Raw genomic sequence first — 24,406 nt, forward strand, 5'->3', positions numbered from 1 at the left:
TCTCTCTCTCTCTCTCTCTCTCTCTCTCTCTCTCTCTCTCTCAGTACTTCCTATAAGAGGTATAGTTTGTATTTCGTTTGGAGTCAAAGGTTATATCAGTATGTTAGTTAAATTTTTTATTGCAGTCTGTGAGAAATTGTCGCTTGTATATCACAAACAGTATTATTTACGTATTTAGTAAGAAGTGAATATGTAGTTGGTGATGGGAGAAGGTTGAGTGTTTCTTGTACATGAGCGAAGTAGCCTTTATTTTATCATGTAATGTGATTATAAAGTTGGCAATACTAATGGTAAAGGGAATCGTTGATTGTGTTATAAGCTCTGCTGACAGACACACATACACTTTACTTTATCGTCAGATTCTTTTTTCCTTTTAATAGAGGTTGTTTCAGAAGGCTGCTCTTCTGGTTTTCAACAAATATATTAAGATAAGGTTGCTTTTCTTCTTGTCCCCTCGCTGTGGTTCATCAAAGCTGACTATCACCCAGGTATCGTAGGTAATTTATTCTTTTTTTAGATTTTTGGTAATGTGGAAAGAATTGAAGCCAAAGTTTGAGCGTATAATTCGGAAGTGTTAGAGGGAGAAAAAGGGAAACCTGGAAAGATCTAGACAGATTATCCAAAGGAGGTAGCGAAAGAGAGGGCCCCGATAGCCAGGAAGCACGAGACTGACGCCAGATAAGAGATGAATGGCGCCGTGTGTGTGGGGGTGTCGGACACGCTGCTTATGAGCCTGTGTCGGTTTATGAAGTCGTTAATGTTGAGGAAATTTTTTGCTGGGGTATAAATAGGGTTCAATAATTAAAGGGGGAATGGCAGGGGACGGACAAATATATACATATATATATATATATATATATATAAACTATCTATATATATATATATATATATATATATTATATTAATATAATATAATTTTTTTTTTTTGTCCCGTCCCCTGCCATTCAGTCTAACTCTTGAACCCTATTAGAACCCCAACAAAATACATACGTACACAAACGTGCGCGCGCGCACACACAAAACACACCACACACACGCACAACACATATACATGTGTGTGTATATATGTAATATATACAGTATATGTAGTGACGTATAGTATGTAATGTTAATGTTAGATGAAGCAAGCATTTTGCTGCAGATGAATTTTCAGTAAAGGGACGTTATCCTTCCCTCCCACCCTTCTACCCACCCTCTCAACGCTCCCGTAGGCCTTGTTTGGTCAGCCGAAACTTCCCTCCTCCCGCTGTGGCACCGAAGGCTTCTGGGGGCGTGTGCGCTGTGCGCCTTTAAGTTAGGAAAGGGAGCTGGTGCGGTCGTTGGTGGGGCCTGATGGCGTTCGAATTCATCTTGACATTGGTTGCCTTTTGGGGTGGGGCGCGCTCTCTGCCTCTTCTTCTCCTTCTTCCTTTTCTCCTCTCTCTCTCTCTCTCTCTCTCTCATTTTTTTGAGTTGGTGCAAGAGGGGGAAGGGAGTGGATCCCCCATTGTTTTAAACATTCTTTTGATTGTCGAAGGTTGAACATTTTTGGGGGCACTGTTTCTTGTCTTGAGATTTATTAGTAAAATGCAAATTACGTAAATAGGATCACGTGTGTGGTTTTGTTTAGCTAGTTATATAAAAACGCAGACATACTTGAAAAATAAAATTCCCCATTAGTATATTAAAGCACATTTATGAAGAACCGGGAGACAGAAATCGTCCCCTTGACTTTTTTTCCCCAAGTCAGCTTGGTGCATTGTCTTGGCGAACCTTAGTAGGTTCCTTGTCAGATGACTTTGTTACGGTTCCGCTTCCGCTGTCGTTGCTACTATAGTTGGTTTGATGCCATGTTTGTTGATACCCCGAGATGATGAATAATATAAAATCCATTTGATTCGTTTTTCACAATTGTTAAAGTTATCTGGACTGCTTTCTGTGGCAAAACTTCCAAGAATTGCTTGGCCCCTGATTTTACGGAGTTCACCTGTCCGTCGGTCTGTCTGCTTGACCGATCCTGTATATACCCGTCTGTCCTCGGAGACTAAAGTTCTTGAAGCTCTGTGGTCTTAATTACTCTGAAGATAAAGGCTACAAACTTCCTAATATTATCCGCAGCATCAGTAAGATTAATGGGGACTGAGCATGTCAAGTAGCAGTTCCAGTGGTCAAGTTCCAGTGAAAGGTTATAGTAGTTGGAAGTCGGAGGTCAACAAGAAATTTGCCATTCTTAGGAATTGTTTCTCACATCAGCTCGTTTGTCTTTTCTTTGTTGGGATTTTTATATTTGTTATATTTGTTTCGTATTTAGATAAACTCATAATATTTAAATTAATTTTGCATTAAGTGCGGATATTAATTTTGCATTGAGTGCGGAAGTACATTCTTTAGTTTTGGTAAAGACTTGGGATATTCCTTGTGGTGACAACGCCGGTTTCACAGTTATAACTCCTCACCAGTAGTGGAGTTACAGCTTTATTTCATACAGACTTCCTCTGAAATCTTGCATAGTTGCTCAGTATTTGTCATGACTACCCTATATATGTAAATATACAGTACAGCAAGCGGAATACTGAAAGTCTGTCTGTTGTTCATACTTAGCTTTTCCTAAATATGACCCAATAATTTAACAATTGCTAAGGTAGAGCGTCGAAATCTGAAGTACATTTTAACTGTAATAAAACATCTGTGGCATTGCAGCCTCCCTCCCTCATACAAGAGCAAACACCCCAAACTTGTTTTACCTTTTGGCTCCGCAGAGGAGATCCTTCAATGGAGTGCTTTCGGATTTTCTGTCAAAATCCCCCACGTTGAGGTTTAGCACTTATCCATAAGATTTTCATGCTGCCAGTAATTCCAGTATTTTTTTCTACCTATTTAAAATGGAAAAGGACATCCGGTCAGGTACTGCCAGGTTTTTTTTTTTTCTTTCTTTTTTTAGTAAATTCTTGTTTTCTGTGTCTCTTGGGATGGGATACCGAAAAGGGCGTGTAAGTAGAATGGCCTCACAAACATTTTCAGTTTTGATGCGTTATTAAGATGGTTCCACAATGCTCTACCCACTACGGTTATATAACAGGGATAATATCCGGGAAAGTACAATGGGGCATTCTTTATTGAGAAATCGTTGAGAGTTATTTTTCTATGGGTTGTACAAAGTAGAATTCATGCCTAATGCTGTACTGATACTGAAGCTTTATCATTTTATTTTTGTATAATATAAGAAAATACATTCAAGATGATTGCCTAAAGTTAGCCGAGAACAAATTTGTTTAAGCTCTGCTGCTAAAAAGTATTCGCCGCAAGTAAAGTAATAGCGATATAGTAGAATTTTATTTTTACTTCAAGCAAAACTATGATAAATTGTTCAACAGGAATGAAAAAAAATCCCTGTTTGTGATGACTTTTTGAAGCAAACGAGTATTATAACACGCTAAATCTTGAGCTTTCAAAGGTTACTGCCCCCCTCCGTCAGAAGAATGTATGCGAAGATTACATTCGAGATTCTCTGCCTTATACATATGTTGTCCAGGCGTCCATTTGTTACTATCACAAAGGTTTTCCCTCGTGTCCGGAAACTCATTCTTAGTTTCCCAAACTGGTCTTAGACATTCATGGAGTTTATAGGGTTCCTAAGTGCAGAAAAAGATAACTTGTAGATCTTTTAGAATTTATGTGGACCAAAAGATGCGGAAAAGGTGCTTAAATTCCTTTTACAATTTCATAAAATAGATGAACTGTCAGATACAGATTCTGAAAAGAGACTAGACGAATTTCCAAGTGTACTCAGTGGTCAGGAACCTTCCATCAAATTTACTATAGAAAGATTATTGGTTAAACTTCGAGATGTTTATGTAAGAAAATAACTGGAGGTTTCGAAGCACATGTGTAACATGTGTCATAGAATTTCATATATTTATTAAGGTATTTTCATGAAGATGCAAGTAAGGGAAGTATTAGTGGGAATATTTTTAAGAGCTTTTAGGATGTGCCCCTAAATATTTTGATATTGAAATGAGTTGCATGAGAAGCCATTTTTCTGAGTTAACATACCCATCGTTGTGTAGAGTTACATCAATTCACGACTACAGAAAATATTGAAAAATTTCCTTCTCACAGTATTTTCCGGAAGATTAATAAGATTAAAGCATGGAAGCTATGAAATTATAAATTCTTGTTCCATTTCTTGGAATAATGAATGCAAGAAATGAAAAACAAAACGTAAGGGTATACGCAATATAGCAAGAACATTGCAACTTTGCTTACATGGCAGCAACTGGCAGTAATTTGGCTGTACGTCTCTCCGAACATAGACATGGCATCAGAAGACAAGACAGGGTTAATGCTAGAGCAATTTTTTGTTGAGACAAAAATTACAGAATGATAGTTGTAACATAAAGCAATTATATATGTAAAAAAAATCCGCAGAGGCACGAAAGAGGCATTAAGCAAATACTATAAGCATTCACGATATTTTGGAACAAATCCTTTATTAGCTTGGATAGAATAAACTCGACTGATGTCTTACAGGAAACTGGCTTTTGGGGCAGGGGGTCTTAGAGGAGTGAACATGGATACTGTTTCTGTGGTTGACCAGCACGTTCGCCTGGTAATCCTAGTCCCAAACCAAGGGAAAACTCTACCGTGACGCAAGTATCTTGGATATGAAGGTATTGGACTCTTCGTGGGGAGATCTGCAAGAACAGTTTAAGAAATATAAACAGTGAATCTCAAAATGTAATCGTCACTTACAATTCTACTGACGAAAGGGACAGTAAACCTCGAGAGCTCAAGGTTTTTGTGTTGTTATATAATTCCAAAGTCTTTGTAAGAAGGGTCTGCTGTATATGTCGGAACGGGATGATTCTCTGTGCACCATAAATTGCTTGGTCAGTAATATAATTTATTGCTATTATTTCAAGGCAGTTCAACATCTGTCACTTGGATTAACATCCTACTTTTAAACCTAGTTGATGTTGAGGTTAGTCATATGATCTAGTACGTGGATGTACTCCGTCAGTGTTTATAGAGTCAAGTTTTTTTAGCTCTTTTCAGACAAACACGTTCGCTTTTACATATCTCCCCATTTTCTTTCTTTTTTTCCATTGTCTGGTCTTTTTTTGTCTTTCCATAGTACAACTTGGAGTTTATTTTAGGTATCCGCTCTCTCTCTCTCTCTCTCTCTCTCTCTCTCTCTCCATTATTGTTATTAGTAACTCCCGGTTTGTTTTCTGTACTTCTGAAGAGTGTGTTGAATAATGCGCGCACATATGATACATCGGTAAGCGACTCATTCATCTTAATTACGCTAATTTGGAGACCGCTATTGGTAGGTTAATGTATGTCATGCATTTTTTATTACAGCTTCCGGATTTCAGTTGACTCAGATAAAAAAAAGTACTTTAATGAATGAAAAATTGGTAAAATCCTTATAGTCAGTAGTTTAAATTTTTATACTGTATAACTGCGTTAATTAAGATATTTCTCAAAGTCACTAAGAAATATGAGTAGTCATGATAAAAAAGTATTTAAAGATATGTTTGTTTGTATATTTACAAGGTGTGAAAGGCCATTAAGAATGAAGTTGGCGTTACTGGACATTGCAGACCTTGCACACACATACATACATACATACTAAATTCTGCCACTGAAATGTAGCATTTTAACTTAATTACATAATTAATGTATTCTGTTAAACGTAACAAGAATTCTATGAAACAGTTTAATTCTGCACGAATTTCTTTGGCGTCAGAAGAGCGAGAACTTCAGGCATTGAAGGAGGTGAGCGGTCAAGTGTTACCTTATCACTGCACTCAGTGACACTTGGGGTCACGCTTGCCAGCTGTCAAAATATATCACATGAGAGCAAGTAAGCAAATGAATAAAACTGTTCTCCTTCCATTACTTGCATAAACAAAGACCACTTTTCATTGAGATGGATTTCATATTAATTCGCAAGGCTTCGTCATGAAACACCAGGATATATAATTTTAGGCATGCACATAAAAGCAAGTGTAACTAGGCCTGCAGAATTATATGTACTTTTTAATTTAATCAACTTCAATTAATAAGTGTAAATACGTAACTATACCGGTTTACTTCAACCTCAGCTGTCGAATTTATGATATCAAAAAGCCGATTATATGTTGAGCACATAACTGTCTCTAAACCATGCACTTGTAGCTTTAAGCAAATTATTTCGTCCACTGACTGATCGCTTTTCGTTCTCATAACCACGAAATGAAAATTCTAAAACCAGCAGTATTTCGTGCCTGCTTTCATGGGAAAATACATTGGCACAGTTTGTTGCAAGAAATTTTGTTGTGTCACCAACGCTTGCTAGATTTTCAATGAGTCAACGAAAGTTCAGTAAAAACAAGGCGTGATCCAACTTCCAGCTTACTCTAGACGTGTGCAAGATTTTTCCATCAGGCACAAGTTGTCAACATTAAAATCTATGGTCAAATGGCGCCTTGTTTCACCAACGAAAATTAAAATAAATACATTATATTTTGTTAGGAATATTTTCTGTACTGTTTAACAAGCACATTTATTTTTTGCATTTTCAATATAATAGATGAATCATAAATATCGTAACCTAAAATTTCTGTATCTTTAACTAAACGTGAAACACCTTTTTCAGCCCTTTTTAGGCGCCTCCATAGACCTTTCTTACCCCCATAACAACAACAGCAATGATAACAAGTAGTTTGTAGGCATACTACCTGAGTAAGCGAAAAATTTCTAGTTTAAAGGATTTCATACCACAGAGTCAAAGTCCTTTTATTTATTTATTTATTTATTTATTTTATTTATTTATTTATTTATTTATTTATTTATTTTTATAACCGTATGGCTGAACGGATAAGTTCAGTATGACCCATGTGTCAATCCACAGAGGCCCAGGTTCGAATCGTGGTTGAGATTTTTTCCAAGGTAAAGTAAATCTTATACTTTCTGATTGTCTGAGCATATATTATAAATATATTTGATTATGGCTGGAAGTGCATGATTTATAGTTTAAGTGCTCAACATATAATCGGGTTTTATATATATATATATATATATATATATATATATATGCATTAAGCTACAAATGTCCTTTCATATCCAATTAGCTCCACCTCGGAATATATTTTCATATTATGTTAACCGAAGGGGAATTATTTAGTTGATAATAATTTCGTCCTCTGATGGATTCGAACCAGCGGACAAATCAGGACTTCAGTGACGTTATCTATATATCAAGACAAAACAGTTAGGATGTATACCCAGTGATCATTTTTTCATAATGATACGCGTGCATATATTCGTCATCCGTGTCATTATATATATATATATATATATATATATTTATATAATATTTATATATATATATATATTATATATATTAGGGATGGGCCCAAGTAGCGGTATCGGTGGTATCGGCTAGTTTTTGTGGTATTGGTATCGGTGAGTTTCTGGCCGATACCAGCCGATACTTATGTCATTAGTATAGGAATTTAAAACCCTTCTAGGCTTCCTAAAGTGTAGTATAACAAAACCCACCAAACAAACTGTATATAGACAATTATTGTATGTAGGTTCATTGTTTTTATCTTTTAAAAACAGATGGTATCTTAATACTATAGTGTAAATTTAACAATTTATTATTAATAATTCTAATTTTAATTAATTATGAGTCATTGCCATTCTGTTGGAGTTGGGTACTATTTTAACATGGGCAGTACAGGTATGGTATAAGTGAATGGCGCAATGAGTTACTGAACAGCTACTGCTGCAGCGTGGAATAAGACACGTGCAGTTTATATAACACTATCATATGACCTTTCAACTTTTGAACCTTTAATATACAATAATCAGAGAACAAGAATGATTTGAGTAACAATATAGTATATTCTGCCAAATAACAGTATAATATGGAGGTAACAGGTATCGGTATCGGTCAAAAATTTGTATCGGTGCATCCCGAAAATTATATATATATATATATATATATATATATATATATATATATATATATATATATATATCAGCATTTCAGCTACGCCACCTCTTTTACCATTCCTTTCTAATTCCTCATTTCTCATCTTCCAGTTGTTCTTACACCATGTAACGGACAGAAGCAGAACCAGCATACAGAAAGGTGCGCGAACGTCTTGGAAATTATGTTTGTCTGTTTGTTTGTTTGAGCTTCCTCTTTTGCTACGTTACCGACTGGTGTTTGTTGATAAGGTATATTCTTTATAATGAATATGATTGTGATTATGAATATTGATAATAGTAAGTGGTTCATTCATCTCTCCCCGGAGTGTTGGTCTTTTGTTAGTAAATGGGAAATTGTTGAGTAAGCTTCTGCCCCTATTCTTTATGTATGTATTTATATATATATGTATGTATATATATATATATAGATATATATATATATATATATATATATATATATATATATATATATATATATATAGGGATGCACCGATACCGATACCGATTCCGATACCTGTTACCTCCATATTACTGTTGTTTAGGAGAATATATATTGTTACTAAAATCATTCTTGTTCTCTGTTTATCGTAAATTAAAGGTTCAAAAGTTGAAAGGTCATATGATAGGGTTATATAAACTGTCCGTGTCTAATTCCAAGCTGCAGCAGCAGTAGCCGTACAGCAACTCATTACACCATTCACTTGAACCATACAGGTACTGCACATGTTAAAATAGTACCCAACTCCAAGAGAATGGCAGTAACTCATTGCTGATAGAGATAGATGCAACCATAGTTAATTAAGATTAGAATTACAATAATAAATTGTTAACTATACTCTACAGTATTAAGGTACTTATATACAATATGACTATATATAGTTTGTTTGGTGGACTTTGTTAATATATGCAGGCAGTCCCCAGTTTACAACAGTTTTGGCTTACGATGTTCCAAGGTTATGGCACGTTTTAATTATATTCGTCAGAAATTATTTCCAGGTTTACGCCTCATGTTCCAGGGTTACGCCACTTACGACACTGATCCGGCAGAAGAAATATGACTCAAAAAGGCAAAATAATCAATATTTGAGTTTTTTTTTATGAAAAGCACAATAAAATGCAGTTTACATAGTTTTCAATACAACTAAAGTACTAAAAGTAATTTGTTCTTGGGATTTTTGACAATTTTTTATGATGTCCTGGCTTGAGATGCGTCTCAAGAACTTAACCCCCATCGTAAATTTAGGCCTCGAAGGGTTTTAAATTCCTATACTATTGACAAAAGTATCGGCTGGTATCGGCCAGAAATATACTGATACCACAAAAACAAGCCGATACCGCCGATACCGATACTTGGGCACATGCCTAATACATACATACATATATATATATATATATATATATATATATATATATAATATATATATATATATATATATTTTAAGAGAGAGAGAGAAGGGGGGGTTAGGGGGGAGTCTGGTGGTACTCGGAGATAGCATAGGATAGGCTTTATTGTCTATTTGAGATGTACAAAACTGCCAATGCATCCATAATTATACTCACAAAGACGTGCATAGGCTCTGCGTAAAATTTTTTAAAAATGAAATTAATTAAAATCTGGTAGAATCTTTTCATATAACGTCATTACAGCCTTAGTCCAAAAGAGCATGAAAGCACCAACCTGGGTCAATGCAGCCCTCTTCTCACATCCCTCTCCCTCCATCCTCCAACCCACTGTGCCACCGCCCATACCCCCTCCCCTCCTGTGGCTCCAAAAGACCCCTTCCTCATCTTGTCGTCTTTCACATCGCCCTCCTTCATCCGGGGAAAAATTTCCTCCTTCCGGGTGCATGTTATTGCAGCAGCCTCCTCGATTCTTTTTTTTTTCTTTCTTTTTTTACCATCTTGTTTTTGTTTTTTAAGGAAAACGTTGGGTGCGGAGAAAGGTGACGACAAAATTGAGAAAGGAATAGATCGTTTGTCATGTGTGACTGTCACGTGTGATTAATATTTTTAATAAATGACTTGCGGCGATGCTGCTCTCTCTCTCTCTCTCTCTCTCTCTCTCTCTCTCTCTCTCTCTCTCTCTCTCTCTCTCTCTCTCTCTCTCTCTCTCTCTCTGAAAAGGTAACATCGCCTTGTTATACGTATCTCATGGAGTGTTACGCTTAATCGGAAGAAATGAAAATGTTTCATCAGTGAAATATTTTCCATTTGCGTTTAAAACATTTGTTTTTATATACAGTTGTATAAAAACCGAACGTAAAATTCCCTTCATAATGCTCTTTCGAATATAGTGATCTGATAATTGGCTTTGTGCAGTAAGCTTCTCATGTGATTGGAACGCCTGTGACATGTATCATTGCAACTGATATTTTTTAAGTGTCCGTTTCAATTGTTTAAAACTAATAGATTTCACGGGGTATTTTCGTTGAAAATAATAATAATAATAATAATAATTAAAATAATAATAATAATAATAATAATAATAATAATAATAATAATAATAATAATAATAATAATAATAATAGTGGCAAAAGCCCTCCACTGGAGCCTGTGCAAGAAACATCAGCTACCTTGCAGTAATAAGTGGTACGAGCACCAACCTGAAGAAGTGATAGAAAACGATCACGCAAAGATCCTCTGGGACTATGGTATCAGGACGGATAGGGTGATACATGCAAACAGACCAGACGTGACGTTGATTGACAAAGTCAAGAAGAAAGTATCACTCATTGATGTCGCAATACCATGGGACACCAGAGTTGAAGAGAAAGAGAGGGAAAAAATGGATAAGTATCAAGATCTGAAAATAGAAATAAGAAGGATATGGGATATGCCAGTGGAAATCGTACCCATAATCATAGGAGCACTAGGCACGATCCCAAGATCCCTGAAAAGGAATCTAGAAAAACTAGAGGCTGAAGTAGCTCCAGGACTCATGCAGAAGAGTGTGATCCTAGAAACGGCACACATAGTAATAAAAGTGATGGACTCCTAAGGAGGCAGGATGCAACCCGGAACCCCACACTATAAATACCACCCAGTCGAATTGGACGACTGTGATAGAGCAAAAAAAAAAAAAAATAAATAAATAAATAATAATAATAATAATAATAATATGTACCGTTATGTTATTGAAAAGAGAAATTTGTAAGTAGAGTGTAGTGTTGCGGTGAATGTCCAGGTCTAGATTCCTTATTTTGTATTTGTTATAGTTTGAAAACGTCTGTGACTGCTCTAGTTTTCTTAGCAGCCTGCTCTCTCAGGGGAAACGGATTTTGACAGGCGCTGTTGGTCCTACAGGAAATTGCAGTAGTGGGTGTACTAGCTTTTGTACAAACGTGAAGAATGACGGGTACCTAAACTAATGAACCTTTGATGAGAGAGATGAGTGCTAGTAGTTATGTAGTAATAGTAGTACCCACATGGTATTACGTACTACTGATCGGTGTCACTGTGCCAGACGGGGATTAATAGCTGTTACGGCTAGTTAATGAGAGGCAGCATTGCTCCGTCGGAGTTTCTGTCTGTTACTGCATATGCTGCTGGGTCGAATTGGGGTCATTTAACAGTACATTCAGTGATAAGTCACATAACTAGGGACGCCATGCTAGCTAGTGTTATTTTCATTCAGATTTTTTTTATTGCATATTAATTTTTTTAAACAGGATGTTGACTACAGCCAATGAAGCTGGAACAACAATGTGGTCACATCAGCTTTTTTTTTTTTTTTTTTTTTTTTTTTATCTTTTGTATGCGTCCAAATAACATATCTAAGGTCTTGATAGACCCCAATCAATTTTTGTAAAGGACGGAGCTCTTGGCATTGGTGAGTATCTTAAGCGGTTTTGGTGGCTTTCAGTGGAATTTTGTCCTTGAAGAAATGGTACAATTTTAAGATGAGTTGATGAACCCTTTTTTTTTTTTTTTTTTTTTTTTTTTGTAGAAAGGGAATGTATTTGGTTTGACAGTTGAAGTGTTATCAAACGCCGTGCCGTAGTATTGGAGGATGCGTTGAGTTGAAAGGTAATCGTGCCACCATTAAAACAATTGATTAATTAGGCGCAGCACTCACTCTAATGCTTTCAGAATCGCCTCACCCCTGCATCAATATCTACTCTAGTTAACTAGAGTTTTTTTCTTTGTTCTTCTGTGTCAAGGCTTTTGAAGTGTGTCCAGGAGGTTCTTCTTGAAAAACTATCAGGAAATATGATGATGATGATGATGATGATGATGATGATTATTATTAATTATTATTATTATTATTTAACTTACTCAGCTACGTAGAGAGTCGAGGACAGATGAAAGTGGGCATGCCTCTTGGGGTTTGTTGAAGTTGGTATCACGTTCAAAAGAACTAATTGTCGTTGACAAATTACTCTGCTACACGTTTGAGGGAGTCGAATTTTATTTAACTTTTAGTTTATCGATTATTTCATTTATTGGTTATTTCATTCGTTGTTCTTCACGTGTCACTATTTGCAATAGTATTGGCAAGGTATTGTTTCATGTACGGTCACTACTGCAGGCCTTGGCTCGTTTGATAGCTCTGTCCTAGGTTTGGAGTTCAGCTGAAACTCTTGAAATCTAGTCTGTACTTTCAAACTAGCCGGACGCTTCTCTCTCTCTTCTCTCTCTCTCTCTCTCTCTCTCTCTCTCTCTCTCTCTCTCTCAGGTCGTCTGATATTTTCGAAACTAAAATTATAACTTAAACTAGAGAAGAATAGGATTGAAAATGGCTGGCATTCGGCGATATGATGTAAGGAACTTTCAGTTCAGTACCAGTAATAATAGTAAGAATATTAGTATTATTAATAAAAACTGACTCTTTTAGGGAAATCTAAAAAAATATAGTTATCAAAGAAAATTTTTTTTTCTAGACAACTGATTTTTTCCAAACTTATTTACGTATCAATTGGTTGATAATATGCTCAGTAATATTCCCACAGAACGTTGAAACAGTAAATGAAACTTACATTGTCAGACAAGCAAATTTGAAATGTGTATATACGATTAAAGTTATGTATATGATTAAATAGTTACACATGACAGATGGAATATTCATATTATATTTCCAGGATCGTTTAGGGTAGCCTCGTTGCAGCTAACAATGCCTAAGATAGAAGTTGAGATGATATCTTTGGGATATCTTAGTTGCGTTTTCTCCGTACAACAAATCTTAAAGCTGCGAATACTGCGAAATATAGAAAAACTCGCCAATATTTCAGGATCGTATTGTTCAGGAGAGAGAGAGAGAAAATATTTGTCAAGTCTAGAAAATCAAGCATTCCTTAACATAGAAAAAAAAATGCTCGAATTAAGCTTGAATGAAGACTGAAAGAAATATCGAATGATACACATTTAAGTAAAAAAAAAACTTACTTGGTGTATAATTTTATCCTGTCCACACTAAAAAGTAAAATAGATATTTCCGAGGAAAATTGGCAGTTTTGTCTGTCTTCACCTGGTAGTTTTTATGCTTTAATATTTGGATCCCCGAATATTTTGTGGGTGATACAAAATTGCGGCTGGAAAATGAATATCTTTAACCTTTAAGACTGAGACTATACTTTACAAAGGAGTTTTACATTATGTACATAAATACATATGCATATATATATTACATATGTACGCACACACACACATAGATATATATATATATATATATATATATATATATATATATATATATATATATATATATATATATATAGTATCTGTATGTATGTACTAACTGGACCTCATTGAAACTGGATGGTATCTAGCGGAGATATTTATTCAAAATTCTATCCAGTTCCCAGGTTCGACTCCAGTGTAAGAGGAGCAAATGACATTGTTTTGTATACTTATGTGTATGTTTGTGTGGCGAATACTTACTCGTAAAAAGTTAATGTCATTTTTATGAAGGCGACTCTCTCATGTACATATTTCATTAAATTTTATTGCATCACCGACGGAGTTTAATTATTGATGATAAACATTGACACGCTCGGGGATGGTTTCAAGATATTAATGTCGATATACAATGACTTATAAAAGCATAGGAAAGCGCCTCAGTGGCGTGATCGGTATGGTATTGGCCTGCCACCTCGGTGGCCGCGAGTTCGAGTCTCGGACATTCCTTTGAGGTGTTAGAGATGCGTTTTTCTGGTGATAGAAGTTCACTCTCGACTTGGTTCGGAAGTCACGTAAAGCTGTTGGTCCCGTTGCTAAATAACCACTGGTTCCATGCAACGTAAAAACACCATACAAACAAACAAACAAAAGCATAGAAAACTGGAAATATGAAATTCAGTCGTTAACGTTTCGCTGCAGTTCGACCCAGCATCATGGTCTCTGCTAAATCCGCAGATACTCTCGATGGGAAAACTTGTCGATTTAAATGAAGCAAGCCATGTGCTGGCAAAGGCTCATGCTCCTTGGGCAGTCCTTTGCTGGAAGAACTTAAACCTGCTTTTGGTTATAATTCTGCTGAGGTGGCAGACTTGGAAGTGACGGTCAAGGCTGTGCAAATGCTACTTCAACACTCACCATTGATTGACTGGCGTCTCTCCCATGTAAATCAAATACACTTGCAGATTGTTTATGTTATGTCCGATGTTCCTTTGTCTTAAGTTTGGTGGCCACCTGTTACGGTGTTGGTTTATAGTTCTCTAGGGCGTCTTGATCGCTGGTTTCGTTCTCGTGATAGAGGATTGTTGCTATTGAAGGTTTCTTAATGCTCGTCGGTAGAAAGAATTTGATTAGTCCTGGCTGGCAGGTCTAATGTTACTATAATGCTCGTCGTCGTGCCCCCTGATGGCTTCTTCATGAACCTGGCACTAAATTCTCTCAGAGAGACAATTGCATTTATTCCAAACATCCTAATATAAACGCCGGGACTTACTCCTACATAGCATTAGAACTGGTACATGGTTAGAATAACCAATATTAATCAAACTTGGGTTGCCCTATCGAGTTTTTTTTTATGAGTGCCATGAAGAACAGTGGAATTTTGCGAAACAAGGACTTCGTGAACAGGAAATTTTTCGCCACTGCTGTCTTTGTACGTATATCGAAGGGCAATACTCGCTAAAGATGTTTGTCTTTGTTAACATCATCTTTACACCCGTCTTGACGAAGGTATCCTAATGAACCTGCAGTAGGTGGATGGGGCAACACACTCCTTTTGGGGTATACATACATCTGGCCTCTTCCGGGACAAGGTAGCGGTGTTTTCGATCCGGTATATGCGTTTCATCGACGGGTAATTTAGGGGACGCGATCATGCCGTTGTGTGGGTAAGACCTCGCTAACCGAGAAATTCGACGGAGGGACGAACGCTATATATATAAACGCGGTTTATATATAGTTCCTGAGGATTTTATGCACCCTCTTTACGAGATTGGATGTCTGGGTAAGAGTCTTACTTAGTTTGGGGCGTAATGGGTTTCCCAGCTTGTGAGGTTTTGTACTATATTGGTAACCTTAACATAGTCCCTTTATAGGCAGGTTCCTCGCACCGGTTGTACTGATTCTGTGGTGCTGTTCGCTTCCCGTTTGATGTCACTTTTGGTGCATTTTGTGAAATACTTGAATACTGAATCATCTTGAAGAATGCTGTCCATCTTATGACAATGTTCACCCCTGTATATAAGGACTAGTACGGATGTTTTGTATGCCCTTGGTAAAGTAATACTGACTTTATTCTCAGGGTTTTTGGCAGTTTCTCTACCTTATATTTAATTGCAATTGCCTATTTAGCTTAAACTGGCAAAATTAAAACATTCCCGAGTATCTCTATATCTTCCCCTTGATGAAATGAACAGTGAAAAATTATGATGTGACCTTTCCCCTTCAAAACAAGAAATTATTAGAATAAACAAGAGAAACTTCATCCTAAACTTCGTCGATGCAGCCATTATTTTAAATAAAGAGTGAAGTAATATTGTGATTAAAAACTTCTTGATAATTGTTTATGAAGTTTTTTTTATATTAGTTGATGGCAACAGGCTCGTTTTTCGATATTTGGTTCGAACAGTAATGTTGTTTTGTTGACTGTAATGACGAGTCTAAGATGAAGTTTCTCTGTTTTTTCGAACGGACTGTTTAGGAAGAAACAGCTACAACAAAGAAACACCATTTCAGGCTGACTGTTATAAAAACTTACGTTGTCAGATAAATGTTGATAATGCAACGCAGGTAGCTGCATATGAAGCCCTTATTAACTGGTGGACGTATAAAGAAAACCTGCAGCTAAGGAATTTATTTCATTGTGGGGTAACAGTAGTATAATTAACAGAGACCGAATGGGATTACTGTTGGAATCGGGACGAGCAGAGTACGAGGTTTTAGTTTGAGAAGCACATTGGCATTATTGTATCCCCGTGATGTTTCTCTTCTTCTTTCGGAAATCTGCACTCGTTTATGGCTTCTGTTATTTTTGCAAGAGGGCAAGACGAGATTGCTGCGCTCTTGTTTTGCCCTGAGATTTTTTTTCTGTCGTACTCCTCTTTTGCTCAATGGTTTAGCTATGCAGTTTTATTTCTATCCTCTTTTTTTTATATTCTTGATCCTTATATACTCCCTCTTCGTCTTTGCAATGGTCTCTGTTCTTCCGCTAGAGAGTTTCTTACTTAATGAGTTTATGCACTTGTGCCAGTTTGTTCTTTTACGGGTCGTGCCTGTAACAGGAATAAATGTCCTCCAGTCACTTGCAGGGCTTCGTTAAAAAAGAACGTAAAAGAGAGAGAGGCATTCGCAATTGCAAGCCCTTCTGTATCTGCAGTTGCTCGAGTGTCAGTAGTGGAGTAGGTGGTGGTATCAAGGTGCCTGCTGTGATATGTGGCGTTTGCATATCGAGTAAATGTCAGGAATATTGAAAGGTAGGTGTGAACGCAGGTGCTTCGGGTGAACTTGGCTGCCGAAAATAGGACTTCGTAACTTCAATAGGAATAGTAACGATGAAGTGTTGAATTGTGGCTTTTTGCGTACGTTTTGCTCTTTTTAGGTTTGACAAAATACTCATTATTCAACCCTAATTCACATATATTAAAACAAAACAGCTTATGTAACTGTACACTTCGCAGTTATTTACGCAACCAAACTTAGCTTTTGTCGAGGCTGAAATTTAATAAGAAACAAGCAGCTGTCAGCTGGGCGGTTCGTTTCTATGGTTAACCAAACTTTCATAATTTTTTTTTTGCTTTATTATTATTTGTAGTTTAATTTCTTGGAAGTTTATACTAATGTTTTATCCTTGTTAATGATAAAGATTTTCATTTAGTTTTTACATGGTATATGATGTCATTTATATTTTATTGTGCTTATATTTTGTTCTGGGAATTCAGATAATTTTCCCTTGAACTTAATGACCACATATCTTAATTATCTTCGCTGATCTGCTCTATTGTCTAACCATGGAGAATCGACGCTGTGATTAAGATGGTCCAATCAGCCATGGATAGCTGGGAAAGCAGTAGGACAGCAATGATAAGGCAGTATGCGAGGAGAGGATCAGCTTGCTTAGGGGTAAGTGCGAAGACAACAGAACCCGGCAGTAGCTTTGACCTTTTGAAAGCTGAAACCTTGCAGTCACTGGAACGCTACTAAGGGCTTTAATGTTGCAGATGCTGCAACTGCGCGGAGAATGCAATACTATGGCGTTATAACCAGGCCGTTATTGTCATGTAGATGCTGTAGTCCTTTAGCTTTTGTAGCCTTGTAGTGTGGATTTCGCACTCGACTACCGATCCGGCGGTCCGAAGTTCGATCCTCGGCACGGCCAACGTGGAACCAGAGGAATTTATTTCTGGCGATAGAAATTCATTCCTCGATACAATGTGGTTCGGATCCCACAATAAGCTGTAGGTCCCGTTGCTAGGTAACCAATTGGTTCCTAGCTACGTAAAAATATCTAATCCTTCGGGCCAGCCCTAGGAGAGCTGTTAATCAGCTCAGTGGTCTGGTAAAACTAAGATATACTTAATTTGTAGCCTTGTAGTGACTGTAACTCTGCTAGTACTGTAAGGCTGTCAGTGAGCCCTGCAGAGGTTGCAGTCCTACCGACACTGTCCCCAGGAGAACGCAACCCTTGTGACTCATGAAACCTGTATATGGTTGCGCACTGTTTGGCCTACTTTTGCAGTTGAACTTGGCTTCCAGACTGAGGATAGTTATCAGAGTCGGTTTTTTGAGCTCAAAAAAGTTCATCGCCTTTTGCTTTCATATCAAGAGAGAACCTTTTACGTGATGTAATGGTCGCTTTTAGGAGTTGCTTTACAAAGTCTGCATAGTGTTTTATCTGTACTGGGCAGCTTTCCAATTCCTTCTTATCGGTCTCGTTTTGGCACTGAGGTACGAATGCTTTTCTTGTAAATAGATTTTAGTCTTATTCTTTGCGTACGCGAAAGTTGAATAGCGTCTGCAATAACGTTGTGATTTTTATTGTTTTCTCTCTCTCTCTCTCTCTCTCTCTCTCTCTCTCTCTCTCTCTCTCTCTCTCTCTCTCTCTCTCTCTCTCTCCACATACACACACAGACACACGCACGCAAATATATATATATATATATATATATATATATATATATATATATATATATATATATATATAAGCGAATACCACGGGAAAATGATAGTCAGAAATCCAAGCGCTTTCGTCTTTATTCAGACATCGTCAAGGAGCTACTAAAGTACAATTGGAGAGGAAGGCCTCAGGTACAAACAAGAGATTTAGACCGTCCTATTAACTGGAGTCAGGCAAGAGCCTTAGTCCCATGTAATGACACAGTTAAAAGGATTATCATTGAATCTTGTTTTATCAAATCAAATAATAGAAATGTTCTAAATTTAAGTCTTGGTTTATTTAAACTTGATGCTTTCATAATGAAAAAAGTTGTAGATAAATATAAGCAACAAAATTAATATATTCAGTTTTTACATGTTTTGGACTGTAAAGATACTTTGTAATTTCGGTTAGGGTCAGAATCTGTTTAAGTTTGTGACCGTGTGATATCCGATAATCCTGGATTATCCCTTTTAATTTTTACCCTTTTGATAATTAATCATCTGGTATTCCTGATCTTGTTTGTACTTGAGGCCTTCCTCTCCAATTGTACTTTAGTAGCTCCTTGACGATGTCTGAATAAACACGAAAGCGCTTGGATTTCTGACTATCATTTTCCCGTGGTATTCGCTTATTTATGAAGTCATGTGCATCTACTGTGATTTTTTAAGCATAGATATATATAATAAAATAATATATATATATATATATATATATATCTATATATATATATATATATATATATATATATATATATGTAGCATCTACTGGTCACTTTTTTACCAGATACATATGCAATTGTAATAGCCACAATGCCCTCTTAATTTCTTGAAATTCTTTGCTCATTTTTGGATATGCTTGTCACTACAAAGCCTGTATATCCAAGTTCAAAGGAATTTGAAAAAAATTTTATGTCCGGTACTGGGAAACGAACCCAGGTCCCATAATCACAAAGAGGTCACATTGCCGACCTGACCACTAGAAGAATTAAAAGTCTACTCACTCTCATACATACATATACCTGTCGTTTTCAGATATACTTATTTGAGCTATTTGAACTGGAATAGACTCATCCTCACCATCGTAGCCAAGTGGGCAATCTTTTTTATTGCTGTTTTAAGTTGAAATATATATGTAGAATCTACTAGTCACTTTTTTACTAGATACATATGCAATTGTAATAGTCACATAGCCCTCTTAACTTCTTGAATTCTTTGCTCTGTATCTGGCAAAAAAGTGACCAGTAGATTCTACATATATATATATATTTCAGCCTGAAAAAGCAATACAAATGATTGCCCACTTGGCTACGATGGTGTGGATGGGTCTATTCTGGCTTAAATATGTATATCTGAAAACGACAGGTATATGTATGTATGAAAGGGAGTAGACTTTGAATCCTTCTCGTGGTCAGGTCAGCAATGTGACCTCTCTGTGATTATGTGTCCTAGGTTCGTTTCCCGGTACCGGACATCTCAATTTCTTCAAATTTCTTTGAACCTAGATATTCAGGCTTTGTAGTGACAAGGGTATCCGAAAAATAGAGCAAAGAATTCAAGAAGTTAAGAGGTCATTGTGGTTATTACAATGTTTGTATGTATGTGTGTGGGTATGTATGTTCCAGCATAACTCTGAAATGCATTCAGCAATTTCAACAAAGCTCGGTATACATATGACTTACTATCAGGAAAAGAATACTGTGGGGGGTTAGACATCACTGGCACCAAAGGGTGTTGATATGGGAAGGGGATGACATGTAAAAATAACCAAAAACGACAAATATTAGTGTCTAATCCATAGTTTTCAAGTGACACTCGTGATGCCTGTAAGTTCAAGTCCGCTGGGAAGGGGGTGACATGTAAAAATAACCGAAAACAACAGATATTAGTGACTAATCCAGAATTTTTGAGGTTGCTGAGATGAATAGTGATACTACCGATGCCCTTTCTGTCCAAGTTCAGCCCTAATAGGAAAGGTGGATGAGAAGGGGTGGGAAGGAGGTGACATGTAAAAATAACCAAATACGACTGATATATCCATAGTTTTAAAGTTTGCTGAGATGAATAGTGACACTCCCGATGCTCTTTAAGTTCAAGTCCAGCACCAACAGGAATGGGGAGTGAGAATGGGTGAAATATAGTGTCAAAAATTCTGGGCAATGTAACTGAAGCAACTATCATAACAACGAGAGAGAGAGAGAGAGAGAGAGAGAGAGAGAGAGAGAGAGAGAGAGAGAGAGAGAGGGTTTATCAGTCGTCATTGAGTTTTCCCAGGCAACATCAGGTTGGTCAGCTAGTTTAATATATATATATATATATATATATATATATATATATATATATATATATATATATATATATATATATATATAATGTGTGTGTGTGTAGATTATTTTCAAATGATTGATAATGCTTCTGTCCCGGTTCGAATCCTAGCTCAGGCGGATGTGTAATCAATTATTATTCACTTGGGGTGTAAGGTATAGCTAAGGTACAGTGACGTCGATATTAAACAGTATTCGTGGCATAATATTTTGGACAGGAAAAGTCTTGAGTGTACATATAACTGACAAAAATACACAAACACACACACTATATATATACACATATATGCTGTATATTATATAGTGTATAGGTTATATATATATATCTATATATATATATATATATATATATATATATATATATATATATTATATACGGTCGTTGCTTTATCACTTCTAAATCACATCGCACGTGTTACTATAATCTACAAACTAAAATCCTACGGTGAAAATCAATCATAAATCGATATAATTCCTTTTTTTGCGGTGGCTGATCAGTTCATATAAAAAAATCTTTGAAAGCAAGAAACATAAGACTGATGCCTTAGGAATAAAACGTTTATTGAAAATATAATTGGTAAAACAACACCAGGTAAAACAACACCAGGCAACTGTTATTTAAAATTGTGGTAAGGAATGAACTTTGGTCAATGGGGATTTTAAACTAGTTTGTAAGTGATGGATATGTTTGCTGTGTCGTAGAAACAACAATAGGTTTGTTTATGTCTAGTGTGACAATGAACACAAGACCAGTCAAGTCCAGTTAAATACGTGTACGGGACTAATTCAAAAGCTAAAACAAGGCAAAGAATAGAGGGTTGAGTTATGACAAAAGTGTCAGTAGGTCAGTTGTTATTCGCGGGATAAAGTAAAGAAATAACTATATATATCAATGAGCGCACTTTCAGGTCAAGGTAACTGAAATGAGTGTCCAATTGATGATATATATAAATATATATATATATTAATATATATGATTAGATATAATATATATATAGATAATATATATATATATATATATATATATATATATATATATAAATGTGTCTAAAAACATCCTTCCCACTAATATTATAATTACGAAGATATTTTCATTACATTATGGGATAAAGCGCAACAAACCTCAAAAGTTTGGTCTTATTATCCTTTCAGCCGAAGACTGAGGAGATATAGTGAAAACCTATTGTTTTACTCAAAACTCTACAGATTTGGGTAGTCCAACATAAGTGCCTTTATTACAGGCGCTTTCAGATTGCAGAGAAGTAAATTAGGGTGTGTCAGCATTCACCGTAATTCATGTAAATAGAGAGAGAGAATCAGATAGTATTCAACTCAATCGACTTGGAAGGGGAGTCATTGGCATCAGCCTTCAGTGATGGAAGATGCATTTTTTCAGTGTTAATGTTGTTTATGGTGGGGTTTCAAGGACCCAAAATCTGAATTGAGTTTGGTCCCCAATCACACGAAACAGGATCTGCCTCAGATAATGCGAGATGTTGTCGGCAGTATTTGCGCAAAGTGAGGCTGCTCCACGAAAACAAGTTGACATTGACTTTAATAACCAGTAACGAATGCCTGCGACGGTATAAATGGTTGTTATTTTTAGTCTTGCTTTAAATCTAGCAGATTGGGAATGATCTGTAATAATAATGTGGAGCTTATCCAATCTGTATCCGGCTACATTTTTCCGTCAATCCTTCGGGCAGCCCTCCCTATGAGAGCCGTCGATCAGCTTAGTGGTCTGGTTGAACTATTTTGATAATAATAATAATAATAATAATAATAATAATAATAATAATAATAATAATTCCCTTTAATGTAAATGAAGTGACTTCGGAAAAGGTACTGTTAAAATCCAGATATTTCTGGTTTCATTGTAGCATTTAAGTTGTTCAAATACAATGGGATTTACCTTTTAGTGTTTCTAGGAGCCGATAAGTGTTAGTCATTATAATTACATTTCTTGTTAATTGATCCAAATATTTCTTTCAAACTAATAGACTGTTCTTACCCTATAGTTATTCAGTAGTATTCGCCATATTTGTTGTAGTGACGTTTAGGTAGTATATTTTCCAGCTGTATCCTTTATCGTTCTTATGATTTTTGCATTTTTTTTTTATTCCAAAGTATTGTTATGATTTTGCATCAGAGTTTCCAATTGTGTCACTTCATTTACTTCATTATTTCGCTTCCATGCATCATTTCGGTGTACCTACTGCACCGTGTTGGCTCTGTGATGTACCGCGTATCATTTTCTTTGCTTACGTAACAAATTGGTACATACTATTGAGTAATGAATATATTGATGTCAGCTGCGATTGGATTGATTAGAGTTTCGTAAGGCATCGATAATAATATGTCGTGCGTTGTATATGATACTAGGGAAATATAGTAGTTTTACATTTTTTAAACTTCTTTTATTTATTTTTTCTTCTTTTAATTTTCAATTTTATGTGCATCACTCTTAGAAATTCTTCACCTTTCGCCTCGAAGACATGATTTCAAACTCAAATTGATACAACATAGATCCTACTCATTCTAATCATATTAAATTTTGTTGTTGTCTATTATAGGTCTCAGACATTACGTACAAGGCTTTATTGTTGCTCTTATTATTCGTACGCGTACCTGGGCCATTCACAAAAATTAACCACTTTGTTAATCCAGGCGCGTGCCGAAGCATATTAAATAAACCTAATTCAGCGCAACAACATATTTGGCAACACACGCATGTAGTATATAAATTATGTATAATATATATACATATATAATATATATATATATATATATATATACAGTATTTATAGACATACATATATACATATGTGTATTATGTATAATAAGTATATATATATATATATATATATATATATATATATGGTGTGTGTATATATATATATAATATATATATATATATAATATATATGTGTGTAATATACTTATATATATATATATATATAGTATTAATATATATATATATATTTTAGAGGGGGAGAGAGAAACTATATGAATCCATTGAAAATCGGACGCAAATATTTCAGAATAGGAGATACATAGGTGGCAAGGTTTTTGGAGGAGGGGGTATGGGGGCGGAAGGAAACAGAGGAAGGGAGTAAGTAAAGGAGGTCAATAGAGAAGAAGTGGAGTAGGCCAGAGAGAGGAGGAAGGGCGGTGGAACGGGACCGTACTGAAGGTACATCAACGAAACTTCGTTAAATTGCGAATGAAGTTTACCCGAGATCCCGTAGGGTGATAATGCCGTCAGTGCACTTCATGCGGTGCACTGTAGGATTTGATTACTTAAGGTTCTATGCAGCGTGCCTTCGGCTCCTAGCTGCAACCCCTTTCGTTCCTTTTACTGTACCTCCTTTCGTATTCTCTTTCTTCCATCTTACTTTCCATCTTCTAACAATTGAATCATAATGCAACTTCGAGGTTACCCTCCTGTTACACCTTAAAATCCTTTTATTGTCAGTTTCCGTGTCAGCGCTAAATGACCCATAGGTTCCAGTGCTTGGCCCTTGGCCAAAATTCTACATTCGATTCAATTCACCTGAGATGTCTGTCATGGGGGG

At 36.1% G+C, this 24,406-nt stretch overlaps 1 protein-coding gene across 10 annotated transcripts in view; it reads left to right on the forward strand.

Moving 5' to 3' along the window:
* The window catches only part of LOC135215595 (transient receptor potential cation channel trpm-like), a 655,531-nt gene that overhangs the window by 259,228 nt on the left and 371,897 nt on the right, over nt 1-24,406 (forward strand). For 2 of the 10 annotated variants that reach the window (XM_064250473.1, XM_064250475.1), the window contains exons 1-2: nt 16,705-16,829; nt 17,370-17,475. The exons of 6 other annotated variants lie outside the window; for them this stretch is intronic. In XM_064250473.1, coding sequence (XP_064106543.1) covers nt 17,389-17,475 — 87 coding nt within the window. In that variant the 5' untranslated portion in view covers nt 16,705-16,829; nt 17,370-17,388. Of the gene's footprint in view, nt 1-16,704; nt 16,830-17,369; nt 17,476-24,406 lie in introns of those variants that run through there. 2 more of the 10 variants (XM_064250474.1, XM_064250484.1) reach the window with 2 other exon arrangements.

The sequence above is a fragment of the Macrobrachium nipponense genome, chromosome 5 (genome assembly GCF_015104395.2).
Source record: "Macrobrachium nipponense isolate FS-2020 chromosome 5, ASM1510439v2, whole genome shotgun sequence".
NCBI classification, from domain to species: Eukaryota; Metazoa; Arthropoda; class Malacostraca; order Decapoda; family Palaemonidae; genus Macrobrachium; species Macrobrachium nipponense.